At 54.0% G+C, this 13,149-nt stretch overlaps 2 protein-coding genes across 2 annotated transcripts in view; one reads left to right on the top strand and one right to left on the bottom strand.

Annotated features, from left to right (window-relative positions):
- The first annotated feature begins 258 nt into the window (after positions 1-258).
- Positions 259-1,503, top strand: FGF22 (fibroblast growth factor 22). The gene is made up of 3 exons (XM_019472217.1): positions 259-541; positions 884-1,008; positions 1,309-1,503. Exons 1-3 carry the CDS (start codon positions 259-261, stop codon positions 1,501-1,503), a joined length of 603 nt encoding a protein of 200 aa, XP_019327762.1.
- A 4,220-nt stretch (positions 1,504-5,723) lies between these two features.
- Positions 5,724-13,149, bottom strand: part of RNF126 (ring finger protein 126) — a 22,575-nt gene continuing 15,149 nt past the window's right edge. Inside the window, exons 2-9 of the mRNA XM_009279903.2 lie at positions 10,253-10,311; positions 8,724-8,787; positions 7,941-8,182; positions 7,211-7,279; positions 7,056-7,125; positions 6,732-6,825; positions 6,167-6,282; positions 5,724-5,820 (exon numbers count right to left, since the gene is read on the bottom strand). Of these exons, the coding sequence (XP_009278178.1) occupies positions 5,809-5,820; positions 6,167-6,282; positions 6,732-6,825; positions 7,056-7,125; positions 7,211-7,279; positions 7,941-8,182; positions 8,724-8,787; positions 10,253-10,311 (726 nt within the window). The 3' untranslated portion in view covers positions 5,724-5,808. The remainder of the gene's footprint in view (positions 5,821-6,166; positions 6,283-6,731; positions 6,826-7,055; positions 7,126-7,210; positions 7,280-7,940; positions 8,183-8,723; positions 8,788-10,252; positions 10,312-13,149) is intronic.

The raw sequence follows: 13,149 nt of genomic DNA, 5'->3' as shown, positions 1-13,149 counted from the left end.
GCGCGAGGCAGTGCAGGAATCCAGAGGCCCTGATGATGCTCTGGGTGTTTCCCCTGTCAGAGCCGCTGGTCTGACCGCATGCCTTTCCCATTAGCGGCTGCGCAGGGAGCTCGGCGGCCCGGCACATGCACTCCAGCCCAGCCCCGGCCGGGCCCTGCTGTGGCTTCACAGCCCGGCTGCAGCTGCCTCCCAGGCTCGTCCCCACGTCCTGCAGCGTCGCTGCATCCGTCCTGCCCACGGTCCCTGGCACAGGGCCGCATGTCCATGTTCGTGCCAGCTGGGCGATCGGCACCGGCATCCGTGGGCAGCACCGTCCCGGCCACATTCCTGCCCCCGCAGCCCTCTGCCTGGGTGCCTCCATCCACCGTAACGTGGCTGTGCACCGTCGCTGCCACCCCCGCGCACACTTTGCCCCTCGAGGGCCACGCCGGCCTCAGTGCCCTGAGCGCATGGGGGGCCGGGCACCGTGAGAGGCGGGTCGGGTCCCCAGGGCACCGCAGGCGCATTCGGGACAGATGCACGGGCAAAGCTGCCAATGAGGGTAGGATAAACGCGAGGTCGGCACCGGGCAGAGGCTGACAGGTTGTTCCAGGCAAGCGGAGGTTGTGCCTGGCATCGCTCCCGCACAGGCTGGCTCCTGGGAAGCGGCTGGGCCCTGGGGAGGAGAGGAGTAAAGATCAACCTCCCCCCCCACCCCGGATCAGAGGTTCCCCCTCCCGCTCCTGGCTTAGGCTGCAGCCCTCATTCCCACTGTCCCTCTGGCTGCGCTGGCGTCGGGCGAGGGTCAGCGGCCCCATCCCTCCGGGGGGACACTTTGCAGCCACAGACCCGGCATCGGGGCAGGGCCCCTCGGGGAGGTTGCCCGTCCTTCCCTGGCTCACAGCCGCGCTTCCCTGTCCCGCAGGCATCGTCGAGATCCGGTCGGTGCGTGTCGGCGTCGTGGCCATCCGGGCAGTGCACACCGGCTTCTACCTGGCCATGAACAAGCAGGGGAGGCTCTACGGGTCGGTAGGTCGGACGCTGCCTCCCGGGAGGGACCGGACCGGGGTCAGAGGCGCAGGGCAGAGCTGGAACAGGGGGTCCCAAATCCACCGGGACTGGTGCCCAGGAGCGGGCTCCTGGTTTCCCACGCCCTGACCTGCTCCCCAGCGGGGGACTGCACCCACAGAGCCCCTCTGCCCTCCAGGGACCGGGGAGGAGCCGGGGTCCTGCCCTGCCCCACTCTCGGGGTCTGACCCCGCCGGAGCAGGGCGACGACGGGCCCTGGCTGAGCGCAGCCGCCCCTCACCCCCTTCCCTCTCCTGCCAGAAGGAGTTCAGCCCCAACTGCAAGTTCATGGAGCGCATTGAGGAGAACGGCTACAACACCTACGCGTCGCTGCGCTGGCGGCACCGGGGCCGCCCCATGTTCCTCTCGCTCAATAGCAAGGGCAGGCCGCAGCGAGGGGGCAAGACGCGCCGGCAGCACCTCTCCACCCACTTCCTCCCCATGCTCGTCAGCTGAGCCCCGTGGGCAGCTCCGGACCATCCTGTAGGAAAAAATGGAAAAAAGGGTTATTTTATTTATGTACATATCTATTTTTTTGCTATTTATTGTTTTATTTTTAAATGCATGGCGGAGGATGGATGCGGAAGGCAGATGCTCCAGACACAGCCTGCAGCCGCGCAGGGACACGGCTCTCCCCACTGTCCTGCCAAGGCAGAGCCGGCGCGGTGCAGCCTGGGGAGTGCGGCCACAGCATGCCAGGGCTGCCAACGTTGCGCCCCCACCCATGCAGCTCGGACAAGGCAGCCGTCGCTCTGCTAACGGCATCTCTGCAGGGGCTGGGACGGAGGCTGCGGGGCTGGGGCATAACAAATGCAAATACAAACAGTATTTGTCTTGTGTCAAAGCACCCGTGGCAATTAAAGCTGTGTTGGTGGTACGGAAGGGGGAGCGAGTCTTGGAGCTTTGATGGTGGGCTTGGCTCGGGCCGGGTGGGGTTGGGTCCCCTGGGGTTGCGGCTACAGCCACCAGCATCGTCCCTGCTGCTGCCAGTGGGGAGCCCAGTTGGTCCCCCACCGCATCCAGCTCCTCATCGACCCACACCTTCACCTGTGTGTGCGGGCAGAGAGGCACCCAACCCAAAACCTAACCTGCAGGAAAACACAGCGATGGTTGTTCAATGGCACAAAGGAGGGAGCAGGAAAAAGCAGCTGCCGGCGGGGGAGAGCTCAGACCCTGTGCTAGTGCCGGAGCAAAGCACACGCACATGCGACCCGCAACCAGAGTAGCGCAGCTCCAGGGAGGAGCATCCCCAGGGAGGTGCTAGGCTCTGTGCAAGGGATGCGGCCCTGGAGACCCAAAGGGACAAGGCATAGGGGGCAAGGGGGCGAGAGGGTCCCCGGTGCTGGAGCAAGAGCCCGGACACAGCCGAGTGTCCCACCGCGGCGTTGCAGTGGGCTCTGCGGGACCAGGTGCCAGGCAGCACCACAGGAGCTGGCCCGGACCCTCGGACAAACACAGCCCCAGGGCTGCCCCTGGCTGGGGGGAGCTGGGACGCTGCTCCCCACCCACGTGCAGACCCTGAGCCAGGACATCATGAGCTGAAGGGACCAGACCTGCTCTGGGGGTCCCATCCCCAGCGGGAGCACCTGGGCCACAGACTCCCACTTACGGGCATGGTGTCCAATCCACGCCCCGGACCAAGACGCGAGGTGCAATGGGGCAGCGAGCGCCCAGCCAGCTCCAACCTCCCCAGGCTGCAGCCAGTGCCTCCGGGCTGTTCCTGCCCCTCCTCAGCCCAGCTCCGCTCCATCCTCCCCAGCAGAGATGGAGCCGGGAAGGCAGCTGGTGGCAAGGACCAGCCCCTCGCCTGGAGGGGAGCACGGCCAGAAATAGCACCTGCGCCTCGGCCTCCCAGCCAGGGCACGTTCCTGTGCCGCTCTCCGCACCCGCCGTGGCGAGCCATCGCAGCCTGGTCACTTTGTCACGTCAGACGTGAGCCATCGCAGCCTGGTCACTTTGTCATGTCAGACGTGAGCGATGGCCCCAGCAAAAACCACCAAACTTGTTCCATTTCTTACCCAACCAGCTCCAAACGAGTCTGTGAGAAGGAACAGCCACCGTGTTAACTGTGTGGTGACTGCGGCGGGCACCGGCCCCGGCCGGGAGCCCCTGTCAGGCAGGTCAGCGGCAGCCACGCACCCACCATGGGCTTCGCTTTGCCCCCTCGAAACCCACCCCAAGCACTGCTCACACGTGAGAAATCGCCCCCCGAGGCCTGGGTGAGCTGGGAACCCCGCACCGCAGCAGCAGCTGAAATGTGGCAGGAGAAGGTTTTCCAGGTCTCCCGGGCTGCGTTTCGGTGACTAAACAGCAAAGCCTTCCCTCCGTGCCAGCCCAGCTGATGGACACACACAGGCTCAGCCGGGGACCTTCCTGCTGCCACCTGCCTCCCAAGCCCAGGATTCTGGTGGCAGAAGCTTCTGGTTCAACCTCCGGCAGAGGATGAGCTATTAACCCTGATATACCAGTCCTGAGATAAACCCTCATCCCGCAGGCATCCGCCCGCCGAGATGAAAGGCGCCGCTGGGCTGCCCTGGCTGCACTGGCAAAGCCAAGGAAGAAAAACATTCCAGGAGAGTTGCTCAGCGCCAGCCACGCGGCCCCGGCAGGCTTGGCAAAGGCTGCTTGCCATCCACATTTGGGACGTTTTCTCCAACGAACCTCCTCTTCTTTTATTCCAAAATGGCTTAAGAAACACCAAACAAGCCGCCTGCCTTCCCCCTCCTATGGGAGGCACAACCCTTCCCAGAAAGCTCTCGGGAGAAAGGGCCAGGTCCTCGGGTAAGGCTGCTTTGAAAGCAACACCAAAGCTCTGCTGGTGCCAGAACCTCGAATGCCTGGGGAGGCCAGCACCTTCCACAGCCACCCCCGGCCCGCTCACAGGCCCCCAAAAGCCGGAGAAGACGCAGGGAGCCTCCCAAGCCGTTGAACCCTCTGCCCATCCCACCCAGCAGCCCCCACAGGGGCAGGTTCCCCATCTACTGCTCTGGTGTCTGCCACAGCAAGGTCCCGACACGCGGCCTGGAGTGCACGGCGCCGTCAAACACCCGGTTAGCAGGTCAGGGAGACCCACTGACTGCCAGGCACCGTCACAAACACCCGGTTAGCGGGTCAGGGAGACCCGCTGACTGCCAGAAGTCCCTGCAACAGAAAGGGGCATCAGTTGACATCTGTCCCACGTCACCCGGGCCAGCGCTTCGGAGCCACGTGCCACCGCCTTGCTCCTCCTGCCAGCTCTGCACTGGGCTGTGCCGCAAAAGCCCAAGCAGGGCAGGAACCTCACCCCTCTCTCCACGCACACTCCTCTGAGGACATCACTTACCCCAGCGCGCAGCCCTGCCCCGTGCTCCTGACCCAGGCTTCTCCTGGAGCTGGCAGGGCTGCGCTGGAGATTCAGCATGACCAGACCAAAACCAAAGGCCCTCGGTGAGAGCACCAAGTGAACCCAGGTTTCTGTCCCTCTCGCGCCTCCCGGCCCAGGTGAGCATGAACACAGGCAGCGAGGTAGGTCACTGCCCGCTCCGGTCACATTCTTTTCATTCTCCAACCTCCAGCTCTGTCACAGAAACTGAGTCACAAACACACCTGGATATTTGTCTCTCTCTCCTTTTTTTAATCGGTTGTATTTTAAGTAGCTTTGAAATACATTTTTCTCCAAAATGTTGTTTTTCCTGTATATTATTCGATCACAATGATATTTGGCTGGTCTTTCCTCTGATGCACGCCCAGTCCTGATGTCGACACAGCGGAAAAGTCTGCTCAGGCTGAGAGAAGGGCAGGACTGCAACAGGGAGAAGGTGTAAAAAATACAAAAGACCAGGCAAGGATGCTTTCAGTTGCAATCCTGCAGCCAACGGCTCAACGATCCGCAGGCTGGCAACGCACGTACGGGTGCTGGTCACGTCGGAGTCTGGTGCCCAGAGCTCACAGCATGCCTGTGCTCGGCATGCAGGAGGGCTTGGACAAGCCCAGCCTGCCCTGGGGTGAAACGGGACGGCTCAGCACAGCAGCCTCCGGAGAGCTTACCCTGTAGTTTTCCTCAAAATCATGCATAACGTCTCGTTGAGCTGAAACGTCCATTTATTTAACAGCAGTAATAATTTAAAATTATAAAAACCCTTACAGTGTTGAGTATCAGAAGGGCGAGGTTATAAAGAAAAATAAATGGGACTTGAGATGGGGAAGGGAAGGATAATGGGGTCTATTTCAAGAGTTCATTTTTTCAGTGACAACTATTGGCCCTCCCCAGCTGGAGATCCTGGGAGGGAGGCAGTATCATTATGCTTTCATTTTAAAGACTTCAATCTCCAAAGCAGAAGAGATAGTATCCAAGGGGAGGAGGAGGAGCAAAAGAAATAAAGGAAGGAATCTCAAATTCAAAACCATACAAACAACCTTTCCATTCAGAATTGCAACCGCTAGCTCAGCGCCTCGGGTTTCCCATCTGTGGAGCGCAGCAGCCTTTCACTGCAATGGTTAAAAGTCCACGCGGCAAATGGATGTTTTTATTAATAGACAGAGCTCTTTCCCCCCATCACAGAACTTGAGGCTTCTCATCTCTGAAGGACCCAGAGTCTCCGTGTCTTCAGAACTCAAAAGGGAATTCTGGGGGCGCTGCTTCCCCCTTGCTACCCTCCCCTCGCTCTGCTCTGGAAGCCCCTTTCGTTGCTTACGTTGGCTGGGGAGGGAGGAAGGACAATGGACAGGGCCCCAGGGACAGAGGGTTGGATTAAGATTCATGAGTTGTTCGATGAGTTTTCGTTACTTGGTGAGCTGGAGGAAGAGGAGGAAGAGGATGATGAGAAGTTCATCCCCGTGAGTCCTGGGGGGTTTGTGGCAGTGTTTTGTCCACTTAAGCTTTTCCGGCACACAGGACACGTGTCATGCTTTGGAGAGCAGACAAAAACAAAACAAGAAATATGGGAAACAGGATTAGAAACACGATACAGGAGCAGCACTCAAGGAAAAGGCTAGGATGACACTCCTTCCTCTGATCAAAGGCTGCTCGTGCTTAGGCCTCATCATGGAGGTATGAAAATATTTACAGAGGAGAACAGTACCACCAGAAAAAACACCCACGTGCTACAAAACCCAAGTCACCCACTCAGACGGCACTAACCTGTTCCAGCCAAGGGACTATACAGCTGTTGTGGAATAGGTGATTGCAAGGTAACTGTCGGACATTTTCACCGACTGTATAGTCTTCTTTACACACAGGACACTCTAACCCAGAATCTGTATCATAAAAGGAACGCAAAACACAGCTAAGCAATAAAGGAGAGAACGACACTCAAAGCACCCGACTCGGGATCCCATCACCTTTTCCCCTTCCCCCCACCGCTGCTTCACCCCTGCAGAGAGGAAAGCTTGTTGCTTTGCAGTTCCTACCACCATCACTCCACCTCTCACTGCCCTGGGTTTGCTTCATTGTTCCCTTCCCTTCTGCTTTTTTCATCTCTATCCACACTGAACTTTTCAGAACAGTTTGCCTCCCCAGGGCAAATCCATCCAGTCCACACTGCTCTTTTTTTTGTGAGTATAACAGAGCAGTACTTCAGCTTTCTCCCCTCTTTGAAATGTTTTAGGCCTTGAAGGTACTAGCAGATAAAATTAAAATCCCAAGAAAACGTTAAACAGAACTTTCACAGAGCTCTTTGTGAAGGATTCCCTGGAGATATACATACCTACGTGTTCCTGTGCGATCTGTATGGTGGGGAGGGCCTGGATCTTTTCTTTGTCTGCTGGCGGCGGTCCAGTGTTTTCAAACTGATTTAGTAACTGAAAAAACAATAGGCCACAGAAGGCAGAAAGAAGATGTGAGCTCAGCAGCACACAGAATCTGTTCATTTATTGATCCAGGGCGCTTGAACCCTGCATCGCCTGCACTGCGGACCTTGTCTCCCATTTCTGCACCTTCAGTGGTTTGCCCCCCTGCATCACAACAACTGCTGGCAATTTTGCAGCACTGCACAAGAGGATGGGAGACTCCATTATAATGCAAATTTTACCTGTGTAATAATTGCATCCAAGCCGTTGGCACCCCATGCGTAGTCCATTGGATTTGAATGCAAGACTCCCCTTTAAGAATAAGGACAACAATTAAATTCGTCTGGGAGCACGAACAAGAACACTGTCAGAAAGAGCAGCACATCTTCCAACTCACCAAGGACCTAGTCCTAGGTTCGGTATTGTTGTAGGTGCAATAATTCCATTGACCAGCTGCTGGATAATTCTGAAAGACAAGAAAACCAGGATCCTGTAAGAATTAGTGTCTGCTAACTCCCAGCCCAGAAACATGACGTGGAAGGAGTGGCTAAATACTGTCGCATCATCAGAGGGAAAAGGAAAAATATCCTGTAGCAATTGCAATGGCATCTTATGAACTGATTATTCATCGATAAAGAGAAGTTTCAATATTTTATTCGTAAGGGGATAATTTCTGACAAAGATGGCACGTGGCTCTCCAGGATGCAGTTAAAGAAACATTAGTCTTGTTGTCCAGTGTTTTCTCTCGTTTCCCCTCGCACTCAGTACAACATTTTGGTAATACCTGGTAATGACCAGGGAACGCTTTCTCATTGCAGGTTTAACGGTCAAAGCTCCCAGCCACGCTGTAGTCCATGCCACTGTGCTCAGGTGAAACGGCCCCTATAAACTCAAGGCAAGAGCTTGCCAACAGCTGCAGGCCCAGCTGAAGCCTGACCATCCAGCAGCGCGAGTTCACAGGGGCAAAGCTGGACACCTACGGAAGAGTCGCACTGGACAGCTGTGCTCAGGAGCAGTCTTTAAGAGACTCGAACTGATGAGAACAAGGGACGGGCTGATCTTCAGCTAACTCTCATCAGTGAAAACTAACGGGGCTTCCTCCACGAGGACCTGGCAGTTGTTCTCACCCTTCTAGTGTGGGAACTCCCTCGTGCCTGCCAGCGGCACGGCGTGTGGCGAGACGGGCTCGGGGCTGCCTTGCGCCGTATCGATGCCGAGACTGATGCTCTCGCTCCCTCCGGTTCTCAGAGTCCCTGTTGTCTTCCGACTGCACATTGGACCCGAATGGAAACTCAAAGCTGTCATCAAAGATCCCGAAGGCAAATTGGCCGTAGCCCTGTGGCAAGGTGAACAAGTGCTGATCCACGTTCTGGGAGGGAGAGAATTCAGGGAACAGATTGTAACGAGGAGAGAAACAGCTCAGCTTTCACGCCTGGTATTTCACCAGCCTTCCAACAAAGACTAGTCTCTTCAGATCCCCAGCAACTCACAAGCCTCGGCTGACACAGGTGGATCAGTGCACTCTCAGAGGCAGCTTAGTGAGGAACAGACACAGACTGAAACCACGTATGAAGGTAAGAAGTAACTACAACTTCCCTGGTTCTCTTTAGCTGCTGCATGCAACTGCTGCCTTTTAAGTTGAGGCTACTGCATAGCAACACACCCAGACAGCTCACTAAATCCTAGCTGAGCCCCCTCACACAGGAATAAGCTACAAGTCATGGTCCTATTAAAAACATGCAGTAAAAATACGACATGCAGAGATTTCAGGAGCAGCATGTGGATGATATTAATACCTCCTTTCCCAAATTTTGCCATAATCCAGGGAACATTTAAACAATGTACTAATGGAAAAAGACTTCAATTCAATGGCAAAGCAGGAAGTGTTGGAAGACAGAGGCAGGCCTTACCTCAAAAGGATGCCTGCTCTGATCACTGGCTGACGTAGAGGAGCTGGTCTCATTGTCAGCGTTCCTGTGAAGAATGAAGAGCACTGGTAAGCCTCAGAAGCGTGCTACCAAAAGATTTTCCCAGCAGAGGGGAGCGAGGGGCATGAGTTTGACAGGAAAAGCAGACACCACAGCTGCACCGTAACAGCACACAGGAAGTGACCGATTCATTTTTGTGCTGAGCCACAGCTCGAAGGGACCTCAGAGGTCTGCTCACCTTCCCTTCTGCCCCGGCGCAGGGTCAGCTCCACACAGAAACTAGTCTGCCCTCAGCTGCTGTTTTTCTAACCGTTCGTATCGATTTTCATTTTTCCCCTCCCTGCAACCTTCATTTTCCCAGACCTTCACCCATCTCTCCCCACCCTTTCAAATTCTGATTTCATGAAGCTACAGAGAAGTGACTGAACCATGACGTCAAGCAAGGATTCCCTGCACAATCCACCTCAAACAAATCAGCTAATCCTCTGGAGCACCAGGAAGAGAAGACTTAAGGTACAAACCCTGATCGCTATGACCCAAACATGCTTAAGTCTAATCTTGAATCAAAGGAACTTCCCTATTGCAGAGGCATGTGACCAAATGGGACAGATTATTAGGAAAACTCTTAATGCTGTTAGGCTTCTGCTTTTAGAGAGCTGCAGGAACATTTACTGCTCAGTATCCAGGTCTACGCTTTGACATTCATGGTAACAAAAAACTAAGGTTCAGCGATTACGCGACTATCCCAAGGTCACAGCAAATCACCAATACAGTCAGGATTAGCCAGGATTGATTTTCAGCCTCTAAGGTTGGCGTAGTCAGACCAAACGTCACCTTGACAGTACAGAAACCTCAGTCTGTAAAGATGACCTCTCTCGGCAGGCAGCAACACGCGTCTGGCACACCCCCCATGCAGCACAGCGTGCCCTTGCACTGAACGCCTGCCAGCACGCTGCCTGTCCCAAAGCCAGTCGCAGCCAAGGTCCGGCGAACGAGTCTGAAACATTTTAAGACGTTACTCCTGCTCTTGCCCGTTCTGACACCGCCAGAGAGCAGTCCCACTACTGAGTCAGCAGTAAAGCACGTGAACGCAGATCCAGCTGCTCCGGTGCAGAGTCCAAAGTCTTAGTCAAAATGTTTCGCCGTTAGTACTCTAGACTAAGTTATTAAATTATACACTGAAGCATACATACACTCTCCATTCTGCAGATTCCTCTCTCACAGGGTTATCTCTACCCTGATGACTCAAACCAGTTCAGAACTACCACAACCCATTCCTCCCCCACCCTCTACCAGCAATGTATGACACTCAGCGTTCCCATGGCTGATTTACCTGTAGATGCAAACTATGCAAATTAAGCACTCTCTACCCATAGTGAGGAAAGATGAGCCAAATATTGGGCAGAAGTAGTAAAAATGGTGTATTTAGTATCCAACATTGCCTTTTAACTAGAAAAAGAGCAAAAGAGACTGAGTTCATTCCAGCAATAGCCTTTGGGGCAGCACGTTACCTTGGCTCTTCGGGAAGTTCTTCAATAAAACCAGATTCACACCGTGGGCAAATATAGTCCTACGGGAGAAGAAATACTGAATGAGAAAAGAAAGTGGTACATAAAAGCTGCAAAGAGTGCCTTCAGCGTGATGGGGTGGAAGAGTCCTGCAGCCCATCGTCCCAAACGCATGCCACGATTACAGAGCCAAAAAGACCCCGAACCACTGATATTTGCCTTCACCAGACTAGTAAGGCAAATTGTTAAGCCTGAGCCTGTTTGGAACTTGGCTTTAGAAAAGATTTGGATAACACTAATTAATCCCCAGTATAGACAAAGCATTAGATAACATCTGATGTACTTCTGGGTGAAGTGAAAGCAAAACCACCGGCCTTCCCAAAAGAGCAGCACTCAAACACTAGTTTTTAAATAGCTGCGTGTTTTGGGGGCCTTCCCCCGCCCCCCTCAAGGGGCCAAACTGTCCTAATGAAAGGAACAAGGAGGGAATTGCAGCACGGGCTAATCACAGTGTCACTGTCACTTAGGAAGGGCTGAATGGAAAGCTGTTACTAATGTAGTCTGGGGTTCACGCCACACAGAGGTCAAGGAGACACAAGAGGGTCATTCTGCAACACACAATACCAGAATTTTACACTCCCACGCTCAACGCTCGTTAAAGAAAGCTACTGCCACCCTTGTAGCCTTTAACACTGAAGACTGAATACGCTGGAATAAACAGCCCGCGTGTGCAGAAGCAGATTCCTCAGGAGTTTGCAACAGTCACTTTTCCTCACAATTCCTGGTGTTAGTGAAGAATTTATACTCCACAACCACGCTGTCCTAGCGAGCAGCAGCCCAGAACGCTTAAGATCCTGAAAGGAAATTACTTCACCTTTCAGCGCTTGAGAAGAAGTAGCACCACGCAGCACCGTCGAGACAGAAGAGGAAGCAACAGACCCCGTACCCAACCCCAACCACAGCCGAGGCGGAACAGCCACCGCGGGCAAACACAACCGCTCAAAACCCCGCGCTGGCAAAGCCAGGCTCAGCATGAAAGAAATTTAAGAGCTTCTAAAAATAATGCTACTTCCCTTTACTACTGCTACGTTCGAATTGGCAGAGGCCCTTAAACAAGTCAATGGATTCCCCAAAAGAGGAGAGGATGCCAGCCACGTGGATTTGCTCTGATAAGACATCTGGGATCGCTCCTCCAGCCACCGCAGAAAAACTTGATAAGGCCCAAGCACAAGGCAGCAACACCAGCAATCCACTCAACCCTGCCCCTGACTGCCCAGCAAGATAAGGAAGCAGCAAACACCAAGACCTAGAAACAGACTCAGAGAAGTTGCTGCTCCCTCTTCTGCGCAGGACTCTCTAGATTTGCGATTGTGAAATAACTGGGTCTACGCAATTTACACAACGTTTGATTTCAAGGCCATTTCTACACCATCCAAATTCTTCTCAAAGCTGGTTACCAGCACATGGGAACTCCTGTGTCGAACACCGAAAATCAGACCAATTGCCTCTGCCTTTGAAATATCCCCTTGCTGTTTTACTTTCCACCAGTATGCCACTGGGGTAAATTATTACGGCAGACACAGTCAAGAGCAGTGAGCAACTTACTCCTCGACTCCCCTACCTAAGGGAGGCTTTTTTTTCTCCTGTGTGCTTACAGGCAACTCTGAACACAGGGATCAGCAAATTCCTCAGCAGCTGGAACAGCACAAATGTCAAAGTTTGTTGTTTCTCAGGCTGTTTGAATCACTCCTTTTGCAGCACATGCTACGGTACCTCCAGTAGCTCGGTCTGCAAAGAGTAAGTGAAACCGAATGAACTTGGACCCCCCAAACCAAGTTCATTAACTAGCAATTAACTAGACCTGAATCAACAAAAGCAGCTGTCCGCTCCCTACCACAGTTCAGTGCGTCCGCTGCCAGATGTGCTCTGCTGGCACAAGCCCAACATGTGGTGTTTAAACGGAAAAAAAAATGACTGATATTTCTAGGTTATAACCTTCAGCTCCCGAGCCGCTTTCTCCAGCCCGTCTATGTATTTAGCAGGAGCATTATCAAGAGTTTTGTCCTCACAGTTAAATACAAGCTGTGAGATTTACCAGTAAGGCCTACCCTCGCCTAACCAGTAAGACCGACGGAGAGGGCGAAAGGACAAACAGCGCGTCACAAAACCAAACTGACGGCGAAGTCTAATCAACCATGGCAGAGAGACACCTATGCTCACAGTCGGGTGACTTTTAAAATTCAATAAACATTAACAAAAAGCAATGCCTTATTCTGACAAGACGCTGTGAAAAGTTTCAGGACAAATAGAGACTGGCAGGATCCTCCAAATCGAATTTAACATCTCGCAACATCTGGCTGGCGATCAACAGAAAACCTAGCCGTGGCCCACCACGATGTTTTAGCCAGTTCCTTTCCAACAGCCAACGCTCCTTTTCCACCCACACCAGAAAAATATGACTCCCTACAAGCAGGGGTTTTACTCGGCGATTAACGCACGTCTGCTCAGGCGCTGCACCTAGCCGACAAAGCACTTGTGCGTTAGCGAGTGGAAACGGTGCGTGCGTATCATTTGTGCACTTGCCCACGTCCTAGATATTATCACCCCTGAAGCTTTCCTCATGCTCATTTAAATCCTACTGAAAGAGACAAAATAGAAACCCCCTCATTATCCCACGGAGCTTCAGTTCGCTCCGGACAAAGAAGCGGGTTAATGGTGCCTGAGCCCGGGGGGATGTCACGCCATTTCAGAGAGACGGGGGTGCGGAAAGCCCGGGGATGGGCCGGGGAAGGGCTGCTGCAGGTCGGGACCACCGTCCTCAAACCCGCTCTGAGGCAGGGCTGCTCAGCGGGTCCCCCTCTCCTCACAGCACGGCTGGAGCTCACGAACCACCGCGGCCC

The sequence above is a fragment of the Aptenodytes forsteri genome, unplaced genomic scaffold, assembly GCF_000699145.1.
Source record: "Aptenodytes forsteri isolate BGI_AS27 unplaced genomic scaffold, ASM69914v1 Scaffold147, whole genome shotgun sequence".
Taxonomy (NCBI): domain Eukaryota; kingdom Metazoa; phylum Chordata; class Aves; order Sphenisciformes; family Spheniscidae; genus Aptenodytes; species Aptenodytes forsteri.
Note: the sequence above shows the minus strand (reverse complement) of the source record. Positions and strands in the feature narration are given on the sequence as shown.

Bases quoted from the DNA above. Each gene is read 5' to 3' on its own strand.
- FGF22 (XM_019472217.1), top strand. From the start codon at position 259: ATGTCCATGTTCGTGCCAGCTGGGCGATCGGCACCGGCATCCGTGGGC. The intron at 542-883 runs GTAGGATAAACG...CCTGGCTCACAG, and splicing joins GGGCAAAGCTGCCAATGAGG to CCGCGCTTCCCTGTCCCGCA. The intron at 1,009-1,308 runs GTAGGTCGGACG...CTCTCCTGCCAG, and splicing joins AGGGGAGGCTCTACGGGTCG to AAGGAGTTCAGCCCCAACTG.